Source organism: Talpa europaea, assembly GCF_964194135.1.
Source record: "Talpa europaea genome assembly, chromosome: 7".
Classification (NCBI taxonomy): Eukaryota; Metazoa; Chordata; class Mammalia; order Eulipotyphla; family Talpidae; genus Talpa; species Talpa europaea.
Window position 1 is genome coordinate 79,747,581 of NC_140074.1, and position 15,932 is coordinate 79,763,512.

The 15,932-nt window shown below is 49.3% G+C and overlaps 1 protein-coding gene across 1 annotated transcript in view; it reads left to right on the forward strand.

The window, feature by feature from the left end:
- Positions 1-1,937: 1,937 nt before the first annotated feature.
- The window catches only part of ASIC2 (acid sensing ion channel subunit 2), a gene marked incomplete at both ends in the record, with an annotated part of 1,051,485 nt that continues 1,037,490 nt past the window's right edge, over positions 1,938-15,932 (forward strand). Inside the window, one exon of the mRNA XM_084237518.1 lies at positions 1,938-2,492. Within this exon, the coding sequence (XP_084093644.1) occupies positions 1,938-2,492 (555 nt within the window). The remainder of the gene's footprint in view (positions 2,493-15,932) is intronic.

Below are 15,932 nucleotides of genomic sequence, written 5' to 3' on the forward strand. Positions count from 1 at the left end.
AAACCCATGCCTTCTCTGGCAACCTTATAGGCTGGGGTCTGAGCCCCTGGGAAGGCACACGTGTGAGACTGACCAGTGGCTGTCCTTTGCGCCTCCTCATCATGCTCCTGTTCCTTGAGCTCACCAATTTTAAGGTTACATGTGGCCTGAAAGTGCATCCAGTCACTCTTCATAATTTGGATCTGGTGTAGCAAGAAGGCAGATGGGATAGAGAAATATTTCAGAGTCAACACAAACCAGGAGAGGCATTCCCTACACTTCCAAGGAGTGTGATTTAAGCATGGTGTGCCCTGGGGACACCAGGTTGACTCAGAAAGCACCTCCATGTGGCTCTGCCCTAGCTTGAAAGTGTGCATGGGATTGGCCACTGCAACTTTCTGTTCCCTTCCTCCTGATGGGGATTTAGCATCATTGATTCTATAAGTTCCAGTCATCAGCTCCCTGGCACTGGGGCAAGCCACACCCGCCTGCTAGCCGGGGCTGATTTCCAGTAGATTTTCAGGAAAAAGGAGGTAGGCAACTGACAGCCCAGTTCTTTGTTCCCACCTATAGCTCCAGCTGTGCTTCCATCTGGTGAATCCTGGGGCAGAACACACACACACACACACACACAGAATGCAGTCAGCCCTACCTGGAACCCCAGCTGTCTTTCTTTTCAGATACAGGCTCCCCGACAGCTCAGCGGGAGTGGGGGCTACTTGTTGCTCTTGTGCTGGGGTTCCCAGGGGCCGCTGACTCTTCTGTCTCAGGAGGTGCTCCTCCGCCCCTGGGATGTCCCCCTCCCACCAGGAGGGCTGCAAAGGCAGGGGCACTGTGGCTTGAGAATACCGCGACCCTCCCCATGTTCAGCCTCTTCCTTTTGGAGACCCCGCTCAGAGTGGCCCTGGAGGCAGCACGGGCCGCAGCAAGGCTCCCTCCACCCCGCCAAACCGCCTCCCGGGAGTTTATCAAGAGCCTTCCTGCAATCTACGGGGGCGGGGTGTCTCGGCTGCTCTCCCCGGGCTGGTTCTGGGGGGAGGCTCCCAGCAGCTCCCTCCAAAAAAGGCTGCCGAGAAACTTTCGCGGGGTCTCCAGGCTCTGCCAGGCCCCTCTCCCCGGCGCGGTCCTTCCCCCACAGCCTGGCGGAGGAGTGATGAGGGAGGCGCCTGCTCTGCGTCCTCGGGGTCTCACTTTTCTTCCGGGGAGGCGGGGAAGAGACGAGTCCGGGTCGAACCCCCACATCCTTCCCAGCCGCCCTGTCCTAGGCTTTCCGCGGCAGCCAGCTCGCTGCCTCCTCTCGCAGGCGCTAGCCGCTGCCGCCGGCATTTGGAATTCTGCCCAAAAAAGGGGGCCTGGAGGAGGAGGAGGAGGAGAGCCACGGAGGCCGGCGGCGAGAAACGGAATCCGGAGTCCAAAGCCGCACCCGGAGAGGAACGGAGCGGCGCCGCGGCTGCGCTCGGTCCCCGCCACTGCGCCCGCCGCCCGCAGTGCATCAGCGCGGCGCCCTGCCATCCTGAGGATGCTGCACGCGGGGCATTATGCACTGGTTAACAGGCTCCGAGCTGCCGAGCGACTTGTTTTAAGCATTTTCTCCCTCGCTCTCGCTTTTAATCTTGTCTCTAGTGGCGTGTGTAGGGGGGAGGACTTTATTTCCATTGGCTAAGCTCTCCCTTCCCACCCACATCTCTTCCACATCACCTTGGTGTCTCCCTAAATAAAACCAGCCCTCCTTATCGCCTGGAAAAAATCAGGAGCTAGAGTTTGAATGGGTTTTATATAAACACTCACCCCTGTCAGCGTGCGGCTGGGCTCTCAGGAGAAACTCACTGCGCCTGGCCTGATGCTTGTCTTGCCTTCTCTCCTTTGAACGTCAAGGTTTAAACAGAGCCTGAGGACCGGGAACTCTTCCCTGAAATCTGATCAACCTGAAGCCAGTTGCGGAACTGCACAGGGTCCCCATGGACCTCAAGGAGAGCCCCAGCGAGGGCAGCCTGCAGCCCTCTAGCATTCAGATCTTCGCCAACACTTCCACCCTGCACGGGATCCGCCACATCTTCGTGTACGGGCCGCTGACTATCCGGCGCGTGCTGTGGGCTGTGGCCTTCGTGGGCTCCCTGGGCCTGCTGCTGGTGGAGAGCTCAGAGAGGGTGTCCTACTACTTCTCCTACCAGCACGTCACTAAGGTGGATGAGGTGGTGGCCCAAAGCCTTGTCTTCCCTGCGGTGACCCTCTGCAACCTCAATGGTTTCCGGTTCTCCAGGCTCACCACCAACGACCTGTACCACGCTGGGGAGCTGCTGGCCCTGCTGGACGTCAACCTGCAGATCCCGGACCCTCACCTGGCTGACCCCACAGTGCTGGAGGCCCTGCGGCAGAAGGCCAACTTCAAACACTACAAACCCAAGCAGTTCAGCATGCTGGAGTTCTTGCATCGCGTGGGCCACGACCTGAAGGATATGATGCTCTACTGCAAGTTCAAAGGACAGGAATGTGGCCACCAAGACTTCACCACAGTGAGTACTTCGCTTTCAGCTTCACTCCTGTGCTTGGCTTTCTTGAGAAGTGCTGCGCCGGTGGTCTCCTGCTGGGTTCAGGGTCTTCCTGTGCTTTGAAGCAGGAGAGAGGGAGCAGTACCTCAGTGGAAGGCCACGAAGGTAGTTGGCCAGAGTTGTTGGAACTGGTTGTCGAAGGTTGTCTGCTGGCCTGGAGCGTGGTTGTGTGGTCACATGAGGAGAGTGAGCAGGGGGCTTGCACGGGGCTCACTTCTCCAGAAGTGCCAAGTTGGCATCCTCCCGGACCGGAGGGAGGAGGCCTGAGTTGTCCATGGTCCAGAGCACTTGGTGTCTGAGCAGTGCGATTGGAACAGCTTGTCATTGACGAGGTGGCATTTTCTCTCTGTCTCTGCTCGGAAGTGGCATCAGGCACTGCATCCTGTGGGCTGGGCTGGAGTTAAAGCTGCCAGAGGATGGGGGTGTGGGGCCTTCAGCAGCCTGGATGGTTCAAGTGACTTTGCTGGAGCAGGTGATGCTGCAAAGGTGTGGAAGTCCCTTGTGTGGATTCTGAGCTCCGTGCGGGGAGGAGAGGCTGGGGACCCTGGGTCTCTCTCGTCTGCTGGTGGGTAGGAAGCAAAAATATCCAGGGTGCTTGGGCTGAAGAAGAGTGTCCCAGTGCATCGGCTGGTCCGTAGATGCCTGTGAGGGTGAAACAGTCCAGACTGGCTTGTCTGGGAGCTCCAGCTGAAACTCAAAGGCTTGGTTTGCTGTCTGTACGGTCGCTGAACAATGTGGATGAGCAGCGAGGAGTGGTATGGGGAGGGGGCAAGCAGCTGTGGGATTGGAAAGCCTGGAGAGGAATGTGGAGCTGAGTAAAGGGGAAAAGCAGAGGGGGATGTGGCTCACATTCAGGATGGAGCTTCCCGGAGAGGCAGAGAAAGAAAGGACGGTAGAGGGGCTGCTACCAGGGTCCTCTGTTAGCCCAGTTAGTGGGCTGTTAGGCATAGCAGGTCAGACCACAGCTGCAGACGCCTCCTTGCCTCGGGGCAAGCTGGGGTCACCAGAGCTTGGGGGACCCTATGGAAGCCTAGTCACTCTAGCTGCTTCTCCCCTAGCTGCCTTAGGGAGAATCAAGAGCTTTTGAGTCCCAGAGTCTTCAACCAAATTGCAATTGTAAGTTCAGATGGCAGGTGCAGCAGTTGCAAAGGGACCAGACCCTGTCATCAGCACTTGTCTGGGGCCCTCTGCCTAATTAAGACATGCCCTACTGTTCCCGGGATACATCCCTTCCCTGCCCGCTCTCAGATCCCTGCCTACCAGTCTCTTGCACTGAGTTTCTTTTAATGCTACAACCAGTCTCTGTCAGCAGCCTCTGTGCTTGCTGCTGGCTGTTTCTGATTCTGGAAAAGCCCAGAGTGCCAGGGGCATTGCCTTTCACATCCTATAGAGCCGTTTCCTGAGGGAGCTGTTTTGTATTATCCTGTTTTAAACATTGTGAAGAAGAGCACAGCAAAATCAGCAGCAGTGTATGTATGCTGAAAAGGAAGCCAGTCTGAGCTGGGGGAAGGGATCAGCAATGCTGGATACCTTTCTAAATGGACCAAACAGGATCTTAAAACATGTCACACACAAATGATGTCTTAGGCGACCTGGGGAGAGATGGGGAAAATGCCTCTTCTTGGAGGCTGAAACCATCCCTGTATCCCACCCGTGCTTTCTAGTGCCGTGGCAACGCTCAGCTTCACCACTGCACCATGCAGCTTGGAAATGCTCAGCTGTTCCTCTGTCTGCCTGAACACACATGGAACACAGAGACAGCAAAGTGAGGGTGCCCCAGAGAGAAAATGCAGCCAGGAGCAGACCCTGGACTGACCTCTCAGGCATCTGCATAATCACATGTCCAACTAGTGTCTTCCCCTCAGTTCAAGACCAACTTCCATTTAGAGCAAAGATTCTTTGACTCTGGCTGCTGCTTTGCACTAGGTCCATCATTTAAGTTGCTGGGGTCTCAAGAGGCCAAAGATCAGGCCTTAAAGTCTAACCTGAGCCTTTGACTCTCCAGGTTGTCTCTCAAATAGTAGAGTTACCTGTGGATCAGTGAGCTTCATTATTCAGTAAGTGGCAAGTCCTTGTCTATCGTCATCATCATCATCATCATCAAGTTCAAGACTGACCTGGTGGAGTGTCCCTCTTTGGACTGACTCTCAATGTATGACCTCCCCCACGACTGAAACCGGGCAGAGCCCCAGGGGTGACTCTTCAAGCTGTTCAGGGAGTGTCAGAAAGCACCCTTGGTGCACCCATTCCAGGAAAGCTAGAGGAGGACCTGGTGGGAGGCTGATCTTTTGCACTCCTTGGTAAGAGTGAGAAACCTGCTGAGCCTCTACAAGGGGAGTTGGGGGTGGGGTGGGGGGCGGGCAAGATGCCAGATTTGTTCCAAGACCCAGTAGTGAGGAGTAACTCTCCCCATGCCCCCTCCATCTCCCTGTCCCATTTGGCCTGGAGTTGAGGTGTGCCTTTCCTTGAACTCCCACCCCAGAAGAGAGCAGAGCGCATTGCTGGTGGTTGTCAGAGAAGTTGGCTCACTGGCCTCTCTCTCTCCCCTTCTCTCTGCTGCACATCCCTTTCCTCTGGCTTATTTCTAGTCTCTGCCTGGGTTGTTCTATGCTGAGTGACTTCTTTCTCTAAGTACTGTGGCTGACTTAATGAAGAAGTTAAGTGTGAGGGAGTAGATGTCACAGGTGAATGGCTTTTTCTGTTTTGCTTTTTCTATAAAGCATACCTAGTACATGTCTGGAGCTAATGCTTTTGCATAAGCTTTCATATTCCGAGTTCTTAGCTGGTGTGCAATGAAGTGTGTAATACCCTTTAATTAGTGAATGAGCCATGATTCTAGCAGAGTGAAAAGCAGTTTTGGGAGGTGAAAAGTTGCCAGAAAACCAGATGTGGAATTCTGACTGCCGTGTAAACAGGTGTGCTCCTTGCTCATGCAGGTACACTATTAGCCTGGGACCTGGGGCCACCTGACTTCAGATGGGCATGTACTTTCCCTTCCCATAAAAACACTTGATTCCATAGTGTCTACTTGTTGGCCACCCTCCCCCCCCCACCACCACCACTAGAGTGGAAGGGAAGAGGAACTGAAAGGCTGGACGGGGATGTGTTCTGGCCATGATGTTGGATGATTGGAGGTTAAGACTAGGAGTAGGAAGACACAGATTTGAATTCCAACTCCATCACTTCCTAACCTATTGTCTGGGTTGTATTTTGTACCTGCTGTAGGCTTCAACTTGATTATTTACCATGCGAGTAACATGGTTCCTAACTCACAGGGTTGGATGCCACATGGGGAGGATGCAACGTGTGAGACAATCTATGTGAGAATCCCTTTGTACTTTTGTGATGACAACTTTGCAGGTATGAGGCAGATTATTATCACTATGGGTAGGAGAGTTGCTATTGCCCAGCCTCCCTGCCCTGTTTGCAGCCCCCTGTGGGGGTCAAGCTTGAAGAGAAATGCTGCAAAGATAACCCCGGCGGGAGGGGTAGTGGCTGCTTTCTTTTTTGGAGCCCTGGTCAGTCTCAACTTCTCTGAGATAGATGTGGGTTCTTAGAATGCAGGTCACTGTTGGGTTGAATAGCCTACTATTGCTGACAGGTGGCAATGCCACTATCTGGGACCAGCATGTGACTGTCTCATGCTGTCTCTCTACTCGTCACCTCGGGGTTCACCTATCTCCAAGTTCATGAGTGCAAATGACCCTTCAGTTTGCATGTTTAACCTGATTTGCATAGCTGTGTGTATTTCTACATTGAAACTGAGATTTCTTAATAAAAAACATTTTTTACTGAAAAGTCTTCCCACAATTCCTACAGGTGTTTCCATGGATCTTATTTTTTGACATCATACAGCGTTACAGAGATGTGAACACTTAGGAAACTCACCTATTTGGCATTTTTGTCCCAAGGCTGGCAGGTCCATAAATAACCACTAGTTTCTTCTTGTTACTAGAGAAGCAGTTGTGTGAAGAGGTGGGCTTTGGGGAGAAACGTGAGTTGGCATTCCAGCTCTGCCCCCTATATATTGGCTGAGTAGTCTTGGGTGAGTTCATGTTACCATCACCTGCCACTCAGAGCTTTGCTGACCCAGTCTGGTGAAATTAGCCAAGTTCTAATGCAGATCCCTGTGTTGGGCAGTCCCTTGCTTAGCTAGGTGGCCCGCTGGGGTGTTGATGGGGCTGCACTAGTGCTCCCCAACTCTTCTGGAGGGTGACTCACAACAATTTTGGAACACAGGCAACTGCTTTGTTAGTGGGATTCTTAATGTGCTTAAATTCTCATAATATGCTAATCTTTCACTTCTCTCAGTAATTTGGTTCATGTCAGTTCTGCTGCCTAAACATCCCTTCCCACCCACCTCTCCAGCTCATGCTCCTAAATGTACCCCAGGAAGCTCCTGCCGGGAGTCCATGGCGGGTTCTCACCATGTGTCATGTTATGGGTGTGCCTTCACCCTTTGCTAATCAAGTTGAGTTCCTATCACAGAGCAGTAATAAAGACATCAGACACTTGTCATCAGACAACTCACAGCCAATTTCTCATCCCTTCTAGATGGGGGTTGAAAGTAGGAATCTTGTCTCATGAAAACATTCTCTGCACGCAGCATTCTGAACACAGGTGCCTGCCCAGGGAAGGTTTGCTAATTAGCTGCTTGCTCTTTCCTGAATGGAGCTAGGATTCTTCACTCATGGGTCTTTCTTACTCTACATTTTTACCTGTGCACCTCTCTTCCCATGTCTATTTATTTAATCCTACTCATCCTTTAAAATCCAGCTCTGATATCTCCATAGCCTTCTCTAGGAAATCATTGGCAACCCCCCTTCCCCTGACCATAATCTAAATTAATCTCTTCTTCCTCTGTCTCCTAAGCAGCATTTTGACTTCCTCCTCTGTTACAAGAGTCATTATATTCTTCCTTGCATTAGAATCATGAAGTGTTTAGGCTAAAAGGGACCTTAGAGATGATTTGATTTAATATTGTAATTCTTTAAGCACTGATAATTTTTATACATTGCTTATTTCTGCCTCTCCTCCCCGCGAGGAATGATGTCTTTACTAGCTTCATATTCTCAGGACTCAGAACTACTGAGTACATGGTAAACTCTCCAGACGTGTCTTCAGAGTGTGCTAAGTGGGCTTGAACTTTCTAGAATGTCAGATGACCGTCTATTTGATACACTGGGAAAAAGCTGCTTTTCTCTCTCCCTTTTTAGTGGGCACATATGACTCCACCTGCATCTGGATGACTTGTCCCATTATTGTGATTATTTTAATAATACACTTTTTGGTTATAGAAACCATCCATGTTCCTTGGAGAAAACTTGGGAAGTGTGGGAAAGAATAAAGAAGGAAGACAAAGCTGCCCATAATGTTATAGCACTCCGGGTGTAATTACATGTCCTGTTTTACCTTTTGGGTAATAAAGCCATTTGTTCATGTAATAAGTGCATGTAATAAGTGCACCAGCCACCTGGGGTCACATGATGGAAAATATCTTCATGGAATACACGCCAGTCACGGTCAGCTTGTCATGCTTTTTCTGGGTCCCTGGATGTCCAGGGTATCAGAGATTCCCTAAAAAGTCCACTTAGAGTAAAAGTAAAAATCCCAAGAAATGTCTTGATGAGTCTGAGTATTGCCCTTTGCATAGGGTCTGTTTTAATTTATCTGCCAGAAGCATTAAGGGGTAATTTGAGAGATGGTGGTAACTGCCCCTCTTAACTCAGCCTCCTTGGATTTTTCTGCTTGCAACAGTACACCAGGTACTCTCCTCTGCTGGCGCTGCATTGGCTGTCCAGCTGTGCAGTCATGTGAAGCCATCTTCGGCCCACTGTTTGTTGGAAGTTTGCTAGGATGAACCAGAGATGTGTTCTTCAACACTGGATTAGTCCTCACTGAGGCCTGACCCTGCTACTGGAGGATGCCCAACTCTGGCTCTTCTTGTACAACTATCCCCACTCACCTCATCACAGGGTACAGATCCTCATCTCTCCCAATGGTGAAGTTCATCTATGTCAGAATGATCTCAATTATGTTGAATGCAAATTAGATGATTGCTCCCATCCCTTCCTATGTCTAGAAGTTTTGTGAGCATTTGCCTTTGTCAGATTGAGTAATGAGTTCCCCATAGCATCAGTCTCTGGTTGGCGACTTGTAGTTTGCAGGACTTTAGGCGTGTACTGAATACTCTCTGATGGATGAAGGGGTAGGACTGTCACTGTAAGCTCTTCTAATGACTCATGCTATCTAATTACAAAGAAAGTCTGAAGCTATTTGCACAGGCCACTGAACAAAGGCCTAGTGCTCCGGGGTGTGTATGTCTGTTCTGCTGTCCCAGGAGCTCTTAGACCTGCAGGCTCCTGATGGAAGAAGATATTTGGGAGCTTACTGAACTGGGACTTGCCTCCTTTCCTCCTCTCTATAGTAAGTAAGTAGTTTCCTTTCCCTTTTTACAGAAAGTCCTTCTGTCACAGGGCAGGGTGGGGGGCACCCCTAAACATGCCTCCTCTAAATGGGTTCTGCCATCCACTGCATAAAGACAAACCATACTCTAGTGCATAAAACCTTCAATACAAAGGAACATTAATACCACTAGTGTGCAATAGAAGAGAAGAATATAGTTAAAATAGTTTCCAATTAAACACCAAGGTTACCCATCCCCTCATGGGTAAATGTCCAGTCAAAATTGGCCCAAAGCAAGGCCGCTGAGGCCTGAAATCTTGTCACAAGTCTAAAGCACCATCTGGTGGGGAACCATAGGAAGGGGGCAGAAGGGGCTTCTGGAAAGAAAGGATCAAAATCAAAACCCAAGTAAAGATAAAGGCTGCCATTTTCAGCCTCCCCCTGGGTCTCTCAACCATGTCTCTGTCTCTGCAAGTGTCTCCCTCCATGTCCCCCAAGTCCCTGTTACAAGTCTAAGGCTGAGAAGCAAGCACACATTCTTCCATGTCTCTCTGCTGTGTGTGCATCCTCCAGTCCTCTTCTTGATTTTCTTCCTTCTTTCTCCAGTCTACTCCAGCCTCTTCTCCCTGCCCAGCTCCACCCTTCCTTAGGTGGGGGAAGGAACCTGGAATCTTTCCTTTCCCTGGGGATTACCCTGTTATACATCTCCTAATGAAGAGATGAGTTCTAGAAAATTTTCCGTAAGGTGAATCCCAGTTTGCTATGGCTTTCTATAGTAAGAGCTGGGATCTTACTTTAATGGGATCCCATTAAAAAAAAAAAAATCTCCCCAAAGACTGAATCGGTTGCTTTTAACAATGAATTTACTGGCAAAGGTGTTGCTCCGTAGAGTAATTCCTAGTGGTTCAAAGTACCGAGTATCCCATCCTCTCCATCAGATCAAAATCATACCTCCTGGGTGCTGTGTCCTTTCTTTTTTTCTTGCCTGAGTGTTTGTTTGATGGAGCAGAGCTGAAATAGCAAACTTGACCAGCAGGACTGTTTGACATGTGATCTATTTTAACCTGAAACGAATGGCCTACTTCACTCTTGCAAGTTTGAAATTCCAAATATTACATTTCTCCCATGCAATTGACTTGAAACCAGTCCACGCTGACTGTGCTTAGTGGTTACAGGATAGCTGGCGCCTCCAACACTCAGGAATATATTTCCATTATTTGATAAATCTCAAGCCTGTGATAGAATCCTATTTATTAAGTTGGGCTTTATTTGGGAACAGCATTCTGAGAAGCGTCAGCCTTTGGATGCTAAAGCATCTTCCATCTCCCAGAACTTATTTTCTCATGACTCAGATACATTCTCTCTTGATTATCTCAGTGGGCATTGAAATTTATACTCAGAAGAAATAAATCATGAAAACACAAAGGACAAATTTTCCTGGCTTTGTTGACCTCTGTTATTGAGTTCCACAGCCTTGGGCAAGGTAGTCAGCCTCTGTGGGCCTCAGTTTCCTCCTCTGTATAATGAGGGGGTTGAACCAGGTGATTCTCAAGGACTTTTCAACTTGTAAAATTCTAGTGCAATAAGAACATAACCAAGATTTATTTTCTGATCTCACATTGGTTTGCTGAAGACAAAACTAACTCAGGGTATGGGGGGCGGGGGAAGGAATTGATGTTATGCTGTGTCCAGATATGTTTACCCATTTATTTATTTATTTAGGGAGATCTATATAGGGGAAGCAGAAACACCCTGATGCACTGAGTATCGGTGTCTGTAGTGGGATAAGGGAGGCGCTGAACCCTAATCTCAGTCCCTGTCCAAGAGCTATGATGTGTCTGGCTGCAGCTCATTGGTTTAACCACAAGTTTGTCAAACTGGTCCTGCACATGTGAGCCGGCTCTTGTGTGAACTGACAAGGGTGCCAATGGAAGATGCTGTTGGGGTGCCGTCCAGACCTTCTTCACTGCTGCTGAGGATGCAATTCCTGACAGCTTGTATCTGCACAGGAATGGGGGGGGTATCCCTTTAGTTGATAGGCCACCCCTCCTGTAGATATCTGGGAAGTCATGCACTTCCCTGCCACCGGGGAGCAGCCAGCAGCCAGTGACTGATGACACAGCAATACAAAATACCAATTATCTTGCCTCAGGTTGGAACAAAAGTGGTACAGTTTAAACATGAGCTTCTTAGGGATCAGAATGAACTGGACTTCTCCTGAAACCACATCTTTGCTTATATTTTCTCCCTGCCCCCCACCACTAGCCTGCATGCCTTACTCCCTTCTAGACTCTTCCTGAGATCATTCCCTCGTATATCACCTGGACAAGAAACCCCATCTCAGGCTCTGCTGGGGACGCCAATTTATGTATCCATTTGTTTTGCCTTTTCCATCTGCTAGCATGGAGAATCACCTAGGCATCTGAACCTCTGTCTGGCTTAGGAGGAAATGTGTGTTTCAGAGTTTCTGAAACCTTGAACTTTATTGATCTGTGTCCTCAAGTACGGCGCTGTAAAAATTTCCAGGGGAGATTTTTCATAATTCAAATGAGCATCTCTCTGCTTAGGAGTCATTACTGTAGGCCCAGCCTATTTGTTCCACTTTGGAGTTTTTCACCCTAGGAGCACCCTTCCAAAGCTGCCCATATCCTGGGAACTGAGCTATTGTTATTCTCCCAGCTGCTGCAAGCCCTAAGTTGCTCATCTTCTAACTCAAACCTTTACCAGCACCTGCATTCTCATCATGTCCCAGTTCAGCTCTCTCTGAAAACTTCCCTCCCTGCAGCCCCCGCCCCTTCACTGGCATTTCTTTCTGGATGTGCATCAGGAGGAGGCCTTTGATGTTGGCAGTGGCTCGGGCCTATCTGGAAAGCAGGAGGCAGTGAGAGATGTATGGCTGACCAGGGGTGATGCTCCTCATATGTCACAGAAACCATGAGTGATGGGAAGCATAGCAAAGACCTGAGACTGTTTAGGCTTGAGTGGGTGACTCATGGCAGGGTGATTGCTATCTTTAAACACTTAGAAGGCCGTCTTGGAGACAAGGAATGACTGGGGCTTCCCCTGTGTGAGACCAGAGGCAGAGCCAGCAGCATGGGGGTGGGGGTAGAAATTGAGAGGGGTGGATCACAGCTGATTGGAAGGAGCTGTCCCAGGAGTTTAGAGAACCTGTATCCTGTCATCAGCTCTAGCTAAGGCCACACAATCGCTGATTGGCAGTGCTGTAGAGGTGGATCAATGTCAGGTAAAGCGCTGAATTTAATGACCTCTAAAGTTACTTCCAAATCTGAGCATCTTTGATTTATTTCCTCCCTGAATAGATATTTGGGTCAGAGGCAAGGGTCATTGGCGGATGGCATCGGGGAGAACAGATGATAGGGGCCAGCTCTAGCACAGCCAACTGGCTGAACCACCACACTTCCCAACACTGCCTGGCCTTGAGGCTACGTCTTTCAAAAGCCTGGAGTAAGAATAGTGCTGCGGGAGAATCCTTGGAGACAAAAGAGCAGATTTTTTCGTTCATCCAGAGAGAGTGCAGAAAGTGTGTGGGTGGTGGTAGCCGAGGCTTGGAGTGGCTGTTAAATGACCTGGACTCTCAAAGTGAGGTTCCATGGTTTCTGGAGAAGCAGTTCTCAGAGGAATTTGGCATACATTCTGGGGGGTAGATCTAAACATAGAGAGCAAATCTGGCCTGGCTCTAGTGGGGGAGATTGAGAGGTACATGCATTAGAGGTAATTCTGGACTGGGTGGGTCTAGAGATAGACCTTGCCCTAGGGGTGGGGAAGGAAATCCCAGGAGCACCAGAGCACATGGTGTTACAGGGCAGGGAGAGGGGCAGCCCAAACCCCGCAAACCTGCCTATTCTATATAGGGTTCTGCCATCCGCCGCATCAACACAAAACATATGAGACTTTAATGGGGAGGAACTTTAATGAAACTAGAAACAATACAGGAAAGGCAAAGAGTCTAGTTTCTAAATGAAGCACCCAAAGTTACCCTTTCCCTCTTGGGTAAAACTCCATCCAAACGGGATCAGCCCAGAGCAAGGCCCCAAAGCCTGCCACAACTCTAAAGCATCTTCCAGTGGGGACCCACAGAAAAGGGTCAGAAACTACCAGACAAGCCCAGAAGGAAAAGAGCAAAATCAACATCAAGATAAAAGCTGCCATTGTCACCTCCCCACGGGTCTCACCCACATCTGTGTCACCCAGTCCACGACCAAAAGACAAGTGCAGTTTCTTCACGTGTCTCTAGGCTCCATGCGCCTCCTCCAGGTCTCCTTCTGGCTCCATCCTGCTTCCTTCCTCAGTCTCCTCTGCAGCCTCTTCTCTCCCTGCTCAGCTCCACCCTCCCTTGGGTGGGGCAGGGAACCTGGAACCTCCCCCTTTCCTGGGGACCACCCTGTTACAATGGCAGCATTGAAAGAATGAGGCTCTGGCACCTGAACGCCCTGGCGAGGTGTGTTAGCCCTGTGGTGAGATGATAGTATTTGGTGCCAGACAGGGGTAGGATCCAGGCTCAATGACGGTGACATCATGATAGAAAAAGAAATATAGATTTGGTCTTAGTTTCTTGTTCTGGCAAGAGAGCTTTGAAAAAATGCATGGCATTTCCTGAGGGGCGGGAGGCGCATCTTTTGTTATTCATCATAAGACTGAGTTTATGCCAATGAGTGACTCTTGGTGAGCCCCTAGATAGCTTCAGGATGGGGGCTGGTTGCTAAAGGAATCAACCTTGTGATTACAGGGTTGGAATTTCTGTCTACCTGCAGACCCCTGGAGGGGAGCGGAACTGGGGGTGGAGTTAATCACCAATGATCAGTGATTTCCTCCATCAGGCCTATGTACTGCCACTGCCACACAGAGCTCTACATAAAGGATTTGGAGGCCTCTAGCTTGGCATGTGTGGAGGTGCTGGGAGGGAGGCTCCTCCGGTACCTTGCCCTATACATCCCTCTCATTTGACCATTCCTGACTTGTGCTCTTTATAATAAACCAGAAAAACTAAGTAAATCTTCCTGAGTTCTGCAAGCCATAGCAGCAAATTTTCTAACCTGAGGGAGTGGTCACGGGAACCCCCAATTTATCACCGCTTGGTCAGAAGTACAGGTGGCCCAGACTTGAGATTGGCCTCTGAGAGGGCTGTGGGGAGGTCTAATGGAATTGAGACTTTGACCTGTGGGGTCTGTGTTAACTTCAGGTAGAGAGTGTCAGAATTGCTTCAAACTGGGGCAAAACCTGCACATTTGGTGTCAGAATCCACACATTTTGTGAATTACGGGGAGCTCTTCATAATGACCTTGTACCAACTACTTGACCTCTCCAGGCCTCCCTTTCCTCATCTGTTAAATGATAATAGTGGTAGTTACTGCATGGATCGAGGAAATTATATGTGAAACTTTTAGCATTGGACCAAGAGAATATTCCAGCTGTCCCAAGGATGACCTCCCATGGACGATTGAAGTCTTAGAGGAGGAAGATACAGAAATTTGAAAGACTGGTTGTGAGAGGAGCCCTGCCCCAGACCTTGTCCTTTGTTGAGGATGCAGGTGTTTCTGAGTGGCTGTCATCCCTGTTTCACTGGCGGCCCCACCCCCGGCCCCAGGCCATGAGTACCAAATCTGTGAATTAAACTTTCCCCTCTAAGGGGAGGAGCGACTTTGTATCTACTGCCATGGTTTCTGCCCTTCCAAATCTCCACATCTCTGGGAGCTGGACATATGCCTGTGGGTCTGCTAACCCCCCAGTCCTGCAGATGTGCACCTGATTTTTGTTCTCTTTCCTCCCCATCTCTTAGCTCAGGAATTTTCAGATGATGGGGCCCAGCAATTCCACAGCACCCTCCTCAGGAAAGTTGGAAGCTGGGGAAGTCTCTTCTAGTCAAGGGTATAACTTGAAATTCCTCCAAGTTGCCAAGGGAAGGTTTAGGGGCTAACTTTAGGGAATGAGTGTCAGTTTTCACACTTCTGTGTGCTCTGTCCTGTTCTCTCTTTCTACCCTCAGTTTCCCACTTTATTATTCATTTTTTAATTCATTTATTTATATATATTTTGCATCATTGTTCATTTTTAAACAATGTTTGCTTTTTTTCCCCTCAGGTGTAGTCCTCATAGAATTTCCTCCACTAATTCATCCTTGCACCATCACCTCAGTCCCCTGTGCCTCTCCGTCCCTCTGATCCCTCTCCCTCTCCCTCCCCCTGCAGGATGTCTCTGATTTATAATTGTTTTTGTTTTGTTGTGTTGTGTTATTTTTCCCCCTGATGTCTTATTTGGTTCCCTTATAGTCCTATAAGTGAAACCAAGAATGGCACGTACCAAAAAACTAGCAACAACAGACGTTGGCGAGGATGTGGTGAAAAAGGAACTCTCCTACATTGCTGGTGGGAGTGCAAACTGGTCCACCCACACTGGAAAGCTGTCTGGAGGTTCCTCAGGCCACTTCCCCATTTTAAGTCTGACTCCTGGTGGCAGGACAGACAACTTTATGAGAAGCAGATATGATAAGGAACCAGATGGCCAGAGCTTGGCATTAAAAGCTTCAACTTCTGCCTCTGAATCTGACCTTGAATTTGAATTGACAGTCCAGGTATGCTCTGATGGAAATGTTTGCAGCAGTAGTATGGCACGAGGTTAAGAGCTGGGGCTCAGGGTGAGGCTACCTCAGTCTAAATTCTACCATCGTATACTAATTGAATGACTACGGGTAAGTTATTTAATTTGATTTTGTGAGAATGAAATAATCTGTGAACTATGTAGCACAGACCTTCCACTTACAAGAGCATCTCCCCTCTCCCTGTTGCCATTTCCACCTACACACAGTTTTTTGACGTCTATTCCAGTACTGTTTTTCAATTTCCTCCTTTCTGTTCTTTGACCTGTGAGGACTTCTCTTGGGATTCCTGTGTATTTTCCCCTCTCTCACTGGTTATGGAGACAGAGCCTCTCTCCAGAGAGGAGCCATTGGGAAGGGGTCAAGCGTGTCTGCCTGATAATGGAG